This window comes from Petromyzon marinus, chromosome 17, assembly GCF_048934315.1.
Source record: "Petromyzon marinus isolate PM22_M1 ecotype Great Lakes invasive population chromosome 17, UKy_Petmar_22M1.pri1.0, whole genome shotgun sequence".
Taxonomy (NCBI): domain Eukaryota; kingdom Metazoa; phylum Chordata; class Hyperoartia; order Petromyzontiformes; family Petromyzontidae; genus Petromyzon; species Petromyzon marinus.
Genome location: NC_133683.1, coordinates 10341642 through 10349953, shown reverse-complemented (window position 1 = coordinate 10349953; position 8312 = coordinate 10341642). Strand labels below are relative to the sequence as shown.

Below are 8312 nucleotides of genomic sequence, written 5' to 3'. Positions count from 1 at the left end.
TAATCACACGTCACACATTGTACCATGTGCTCATTTCTGCCGTTTGCTAATATTCACCAAGTGGGCACGCATGTTGGTACGTGCAACTGGGTGTGGTTCTCCTTGTATGCATGTGTACATTTCAACAGGCCCTAACCTCAAGTCTGAATCAGAACACCGAGAGGGCAATGGCTTTGAGTCGTTATGTAGGTGGGGACCCTGATCCCCTGTCCACAATCATTGAGAATCTACATCATGGTGAACAGGCCTGGGTAAAGATATGCGGCCATGAGTCGTTCCCTGAGCATTCCGTTTGTGTATGTCTTGTGCATATGCACAATGAGGGGAGTGGTGGTGCAGTGGTCAGCACACTTGAGCTGTGAACCTGTCCACCTTGGTTCGATTCCCTGTCACGGCTAACATCGGTGGCAAGAGCTATGTTAGAACTTGCCCCTGTGCCCCACTGAGGGTGAGACGGCCATAACGTGTTTTTTGCTACGCTGAAGAGACAAAGGCAGTTTGGGCGAAGTGTCGGCCACCACCCCCAGCGTTCACCCCAACATTCTGTCAAGTTTCCATCTCTAATCCCATCACGCGGGAGCTGGGGTTGGTTGATCACACAGAGATGGGCCCACAGTGCACACGGGACAACCGCCCAACAACAGGGCGTGTTAGGTGGCGCTGCAACGAGTCGTATTTTGAGCTTTAAATTTTTCACAATTTCATTGCATGTTGTGTCAAAATATGAAGGCAATTTCAATTAAAAATGTTTTTAAAATGTCGTTTTGTAAATGAAAACCATTTTATGCAAGTTAATGTTATATTAACTTTAAAAAATTGCTAAAGAGTTAGCAAACGTGTCAGAGGGCAGGGTATTTGCTCAAACACCGCGCTTCAATGTTGCATCGAGTTAAAACACAAGCGGAGATTTTGCTTTTGCCAGACTTTTAATGAGAGAACCTCAGCACAGCGCGTTCCATTGCTGAGCAGTTCACTCCGTGTCAGCAGCATCATCACCACCCCATACAGCCATCAAATCGGCACCGACATTGTCAAATCATCACCATCGTCCATCAAACCCGCAATCATCATCACACCACTGCCACCATCATAATCACTTGGCTATTGCTTTCGATTTCACCTTGACCAAAATGGATTTAATTCCTTTCCTTGCACCCTTATACTCTCAAGTCGCTCCCAAAACGGAAATAAAACCACCATGAAACATTTGTTCACATTTGCCCAAAAGCACTTTTCTCTACAATTTGTCGCATTAAGACGCCAAATCTCAACGTATTGTGTTGTGCCAGTAGACCCTTCAAATCACTACCGTCGGAGTCAATTCATTACCACTATTGATAAATAACCACAGTCGTTACCGCTTCATCATGAAGTCGTTATCAACCCTCTGTGGTCCGTAAAGTTATCATCTCGAGGCTGTACCACTCGGGTGCTGGGAAAATCCACACCGATTGCCGTTGTCTTAGGGGAAACACTGGGCCCTGCCACGTGAATGTGGAATTCAGTTCCACGTGACTACTGACCATGGGGATACTGAACTTGGCTGTTCTGACAGGCGCTGCAGCAGAAGTCTGCTGCACTTGAGGACCCTATTCTCAAAAGCCTGGCGTGGGTAACTTTAATCGTCAAGGGAGTCTAAACACAGCAGCTTTGTAAACAACAACAACAACATCGATAAGCCCAGTCTGCCTACACACACACTACCCACCGATAGCCTGGCTACTCACTACCCATCACTACACTCAGCACCCCGTGGCGCCTGTGGTCAGACCACGTGACTCACAAGCTCAAGGTCACAATATCAATTCCCAGTCCAGGGCTGACTCGGCCCATCATAATCTTCATCGTCATTCCTCTGGGGTTGATAAAATATGTACCACTTCCTGGGAAGTGAACAGTGGTCATTTTGAGGAATGGGAAGCCCCTGCCATAGGAACGTGGAATTTCCACCACTGGCTCAGAGCTGGCAATGGGAGTGTCACCGCAAGCTCGCCTGAGCTTTGTGGGGGTATTGAACTTGTTTTCACGGAACGCGTACCGAACGAAGCAGAGGATTTTTAAACATCACGTTGACAGGATGACGCGGTCATTACGAGCAGAACGCGTTAATTATCGTGAGCAATACATCGAGCAGTGACAGTTTAGCGTTTTGAAGTTGTCGCTGTACTGCTGAGGAGTTCTGTCGAAGCAATCCGTGCGGCGCCGTGGTTATAACTCAAATCCCGGTCACTTGTCATCTCAGCTTCCCCCCCACCCCCACCCCATCATCTCTGTGGTAGATAAAATCGGTCTCGAAATTATGACAAGTCCAATAATAGTCTGATGTAGGACCACTGGTGGATGATGGTGAAATCCCCACCAATGCTTCGGGGCTGCCCCGCCGCCCAGTGCTTATTAATCTGTGGAAAGGAGCTTCATGGCTCATCGGATTTCTCCGGGATAAATAAAGATTCTGATTCGAGTAGAGACCTAACCTTGACTTAAATAACCCTCACAGTGCCTTAGTCTGACTTCCGGGGACCCTAGCATCAGCACGCGAGCCATGCGAACTCTCGTCATTCTAACGGTCCCTGCGGTCTCAAGAGTTACTCTTGGGACCGTCTAAAATGCTTAACATGCAGTTGCCAATGCCTGCGTCTCATGGAGCCAGGCTAAAGGCACTCTCCTAAGCAAGGCGTATGGAGTGTAAGTGTTTACAATGTTGCAACAACATTTAGCACGATGCCTCCATCACAATTTAAATGGAAATTGCTCCGAAGGGTCTCTTTATTTTGGACACCCCTCGCCCGTCGTTTAAAAATTACCGACTCGGTGTTCACATTACGAGGAGAAAAATCCCTGCCCCGCCGAGGTCGAGTTAATAAATATGGTAGTAAAGCGATCGCTATGAAATGAAACGCGTGCAAATAAATATAAATACATAAATAACTTGTCGGGAGTCAAACCACTCGGTCCCCCGTGCCGGGAGTTTGTAGTCGTCGTCTGCGGCTGTGTGCAGGCACAAGGTTGGCCTGAGAGGTGCGTCTGGACAGGTCGATGTCCATGCATGCAGGCACACCTGTTCAGGCACACCTGTGCAGGCACACCTGTTCAGGCACACCTGTGCAGGCACACCAGTGCAGGCACACCTGTTCAGGCACACCAGTGCAGGCACGCCTGTGCAGGCACACCTGTGCAGGCACACCTGTGCAGGCACACCAGTGCAGGCACACCTGTGCAGGCACACCTGTTCAGGCACACCTGTTCAGGCACACCTGTGCAGGCACACCTGTTCAGGCACACCTGTTCAGGCACACCAGTGCAGGCACACCTGTTCAGGCACACCAGTGCAGGCACACCTGTGCAGGTACGCTTATGCAGGTACCCCTGCCTGGGTACCCCTGCGTGATGCGCCTATACAGGTGGGTCCGTGCGCATACGTTCCGTTCCAGCTCGTGCGGTTACGCCCATGCGCCTGCGTGCCACTGCAGGCGGTGTGACTCTCTACCCGTGTGCGTACGTCTGCTCTGTGTGTGCGTCCGTCTGCTCTGTGTGTGCGTACGTGCGTAGGTTTGTGTGCGAGCCTCTCTGTCCCTGCATACGTGTGTGCGTGTGTGCTCGCGGGCGCGGTTGTGTGCGCGCGTATGTACTCGCTTGTGCGCACGCGTGGATACACACGTACACACACGCGTGTAACCACGCGTGTGTGTACGTGTGTGCGGGCACCACGCGATCTCCGGCCCGTCACTCGGCGCACAGCAGGGCGACTCCTCGCTCGTAGAATCGCCGCGCGTCCTCATGCCCCGAGATCTCGAGGTCCACCGTGAAGATGAGGTCGGCGCGTGTGAAGTTCAGGTACACGGGCAGCGTCACCTGGAGGGAGGGAGGCGTTTTATTAAACCCGCACACTACCCCCATCTGTCTGGCGACACAATCGGCGAGTCTTAGCGGTTCCGTTCCCGTGCTTGAGAAATATTTTTTAATTTGGTGTAAAAGCGTCGATGTCTACGTGACTGACAAAGAGGCACGCCAGGGCGCTTTTCGGAGGCCCGGGGCAAAACGAGCTGCCCCTCGTTGCACTGCACTGGGCCAAGCTCACGGACGTGGAGATAAAAATGACGACCACGGTGAAGGCCACCGCCACTCCGCTCACACGCACTCACACACGCACTCACGCACACTCACACACGCACTCACGTACATGCGGGTGCGTAAGTGTGTGTATGGGGAGAAATGGCGCGGTGGTTGGCGCACTGCTTTGCGAACCCGAGTCTCAAATGAGTACCTGGTGGGTGCGGTGTTTAGAAACATCGCCACTGGAGAGACAAAGGCGGTCGGGCGTGGTGCTGGCCACCCACCCACCCACTCGTATACCATGCCGGCCTTCATAGTTGCTCGCTAATGCACTTGCGTCAACAGTCTGTTAAGGCTACACGGGGGATCTTTGTGTTTTGTGTGTGAGTGTGTGTGAGCGATGTAGCGGTGTGTGTAAGTATGTGAGTGGCATGTGTGAGCGGTGTGTGTGTGAGTATGTGAGTGGCATGTGTGAGCGGTGTGTGTGTATGTGAGTGGCATGTGTGAGCGGTGTGTGTGTGAGTATGTGAGTGGCATGTGTGAGCGGTGTGTGTGTGAGTATGTGAGTGGCATGTGTGAGCGGTATGTGTGTGAGTATGTGAGTGGCATGTGTGAGCGGTGTGTGTGTATGTGAGTGGCATGTGTGAGCGGTGTGTGTGTGAGTATGTGAGTGGCATGTGTGAGCGGTGTGTGTGTGTGTATGTGAGTGGCATGTGTGAGCGGTGTGTGTGTGAGTATGTGAGTGGCATGTGTGAGCGGTGTGTGTGTGAGTATGTGAGTGGCATGTGTGAGCGGTGTGTGTGAGTATGTGAGTGGCATGTGTGAGCGGTATGTGTGTGAGTATGTGAGTGGCATATGTGAATGCGCGAGCGGTGTGTGTGTGAGTGGGGTGTGTAAGCAGCGAGTCTGAGTGTGCGAGCGGTGAGTGTGAGTGAGCGGCGTGTTTGAGTTTGTGTGTGTGTGTGTTTGAGTCTGTGTGTGCGAGTCTGTGTGTGTGAGCGGGGTGTGTGAGCGGCGTGTGTGAGTCTGTGTGTGCGAATGTGTGTGAGTCTGTGTGTGCGAATGTGTGTGTCAGGCAAGGCTGCGTTGGCTGGGTCATGTAGCCCGCATGCTCAGCCACCGCATGCCGAAACAGCTTTTGTTCGGCCGGATTGAGGGGGCTAAATGGGCGCGGCACGGGCTAGAGAAGAGATGGAGTGATGTGGTACAGGAGGACGTGGAGCTGAGTGGACTTGCCGATGACTGGTACCAGCGGTGTCAAGATCGGCCTCTGTGGAGGAGGCTCGTGAAGGACGCTACTGGGCAGTTGGAGGTAGTCACCCTCCAACAACGGAGGGCGGAGGAGCGACGCTCACAACAACGAGCGGAGCGCCGGGTGGCTAAAGCACAGCAGGTTGGCACAGTAGGGGCCACAGGTGGTGCATCAGCCAGTCATCTTAGTCGACCCGTGGCACTTGGGTCTGCCCCGTCACCATGAGTGAGCTCTGCCCGCGGGCGTTCAACACTTCACGTGGCCTCAAGGTGCACATGGCCTGGCACAAGCGTCGTGGTGACGTCACCGCCACTTAGTGGCGAATGGCGGTTGTTGTTGAATGTGTGTGTGTGAGTCTGTGTGCGAGTGTGTGTGTGATTATGTGTGTGTGCGAGCGGCGTGTGTGTGTGAGTCGCATGCGTGTGTGAGTGTGTGTGAGCGGCGTGTGCGAGTCTGTGTGTGAGCGAGCGGCGTGTGTGAGCGGCGTGTGTGAGTATGTGTGTGTGTGTGTGAGCGGTGTGTGTGCGTGAGCGGCATGCGTGTGTGAGTGCGTGTGAGCGGTGTAGCGGTGGCACTCACCGTGGTCGTCAGTTTCTCCACATCCGTGAGCTTGGCCCAGTGCAGTGCAGTGAGGGGCAGCTCGGTGGAGATGGTGTGTGACAGAGACAGCTTGTTATCGGAGCACGTGGCGCCCTGTAGCTTCAGGCCTGCACACCACCCACCACACATCATCCGTCACACACCACCCCTCACAACAACAACAACCGCCGTTTGGCATGATGTGACGGCATAGTAGGAGGCGCTTGTGTCGGCCTCGGTGCACCTTGAAGCCACGTGAAGTGTCGAAGGCCCGCTGGCAGGAAGTCACGGGACAGACCCAGGTACTATTGGGTTGACTGATTGAGATGAATGCCTGATGCACTATCTGCGCCTCCTACTATGCTGACTTGCGTTTTATCTGCCCGGTGCTCTGCTCGTTGTGAGCGTCGCTCCTCCACTCTCCGTTATTATTGGAGGGTGACTGCCTCCAACTGCCCAGTAGCATCCTTCACGAGCCTCCTCCATAGAGGCCGATCTTGACACCGCTGGTACCAGTAGTCAGCAAGTCCACTTAGCTCCACATCCTCCTGTACCGCATCACTCCATCTCTTTAGTGCCCCTCTATCCGGCCAAACAGAAGATGCTTGGGCATGCGGTGATTGGGCATGCGGGCTACATGAACCAGCCAACACGAGGAGCTCACTCGGGGCAGAGGCAGGCTGTCAGGGCCAGCAAGGCCTCTACTGGCCTAGAGATTGTCAGAATCAGAAAATTTATTTTTTATAATTTAATATATATTTTCAGTAATGCTGTATGTAACGTCATTTCATTGCTACTATCTCCCTCAGTTGAGCTGCTTCCAATGCAGCTCATAAATGAGAGCTTTTATACAATCAGATTTTCCACCTGTGCTGTCCCCGCCTCTCCGGGTGAAGAATCTACCCTGAGGCCTTCAGGATGTCGAGTGAATCCCCTCTGCTGTTGAAGCAAATGGGGACGATGTTGTTGATTGTTATATTCTTTAACCAATCAGATGTCGAGTTTGCCATGGTGGGCGTGTTCTTTGACATGCCAGAGCCTTCTAGCTGGCCTAGCCGCCTACGTTAGCCTTGTTCGTGTGGCGTGATCGGTGGGCCAGTTAGCTAACTGAAGTAAAACTAGCTAGCACTAACTTAGCATTATCTAGGATACATTTAAACTTTCTTTTGTGACGTTTAGATTTTTAGATGTAGTGCTTTACATTTTTTTTGTTGTTGAATCCTGATTGTGTCATTTGTGTTTTACGTCATTTTTGCTTGCTTGGTGGTCGTAAGAGTAAATGTGACTGGTTGTTGTTAGCTTGTTCTTGTTTATTTGGTAATGACATTGATTTGGGCTATGCGATGTCTATTTGTGATGCAGCATCCTCTCATACTGCGTAATAGTGGTACATCCTTGATAGTTTCAGTCACCGTGCATTCATGTCTCTGCAATTAGTGTATGGTAACTCTCATAGGCGTTGAGGCTTGTCTTAAATCACTTTATTCCAGTCGATAAAGGTTACTGTCACTGTGAATACAGTGAGGGAAAAAAGTATTTGATCCCCTGCTGAAAAAGCAATGATCAGTCTATAATTTTAATGGTAGGTTTATTTGAACAGCGAGAGACAGAATAACAACAAAAAAATCCAGAAAAACGCATGTCAAAAATGTTATAAATTTATTTGCATTTTAAGGAGGGAAATAATATTTGAGTCCTCTGCAAAACATGACTTAGTACTTGGTGGCAAAACCCTTGTTGGCAATCACAGAGGTCAGACGTTTCTTGTAGTTGGCCACCAGGTTTACACACATCTTAGGAGGGATTTTGTCCCACTCCTCTTTGCAGATCTTCTCCAAGTCATTAAGGTTTCAAGGCTGACGTTTGGCAACTCAAACCTTCAGCTACCTCCACAGATTTTCTATGGGATTAAGGTCTGGAGACTGGCTAGGCCACTCCAGGACCTTAATGTGCTTCTTCTTGAGCCACTCCTTTGTTGCCTTGGCCGTGTGTTTTGGGTCATTGTCATGCTGGAATACCCATCCACGACCCATTTTCAATGCCCTGGCTGAGGGAAGGAGGTTCTCACCAAAGATTTGATCGTACATGGCCCCGTCCATCATTCCTTTGATGCGGTGAAGTTGTCCTGTCCCCTTAGCAGAAAAACACCCCCAAAGCATAATGTTTCCACCTCCATGTTTGACGGTGGGAATGGTGTTCTTGGGGTCATAGGCAGCATTCCTCCTCCTCCAAACACGGCGAGTTGAGTTGATGCCAAAGAGCTCCATTTTGGTCTCATCTGACCACAATACTTTCACCCAGTTGTCCTCTGAATCATTCAGATGTTCATTGGCAAACTTCAGACGGGCATGTATATGTGCTTTCAGTCCTTCACGGCGTAGTGTGTTACCAATTGTTTTCTTGGTGACTATGGTCCCAACTGCCTTGA

General features: G+C 51.2%; 1 protein-coding gene across 1 annotated transcript in view; it reads right to left on the bottom strand.

Moving 5' to 3' along the window:
- Positions 1-907: 907 nt before the first annotated feature.
- The window catches only part of LOC116943368 (cytoplasmic dynein 1 heavy chain 1-like), a 159602-nt gene continuing 152197 nt past the window's right edge, over positions 908-8312 (bottom strand). Inside the window, exons 83-84 of the mRNA XM_032956208.2 lie at positions 5885-6012; positions 908-3852 (exon numbers count right to left, since the gene is read on the bottom strand). Coding sequence (XP_032812099.2) covers positions 3724-3852; positions 5885-6012 — 257 coding nt within the window. The 3' untranslated portion in view covers positions 908-3723. The remainder of the gene's footprint in view (positions 3853-5884; positions 6013-8312) is intronic.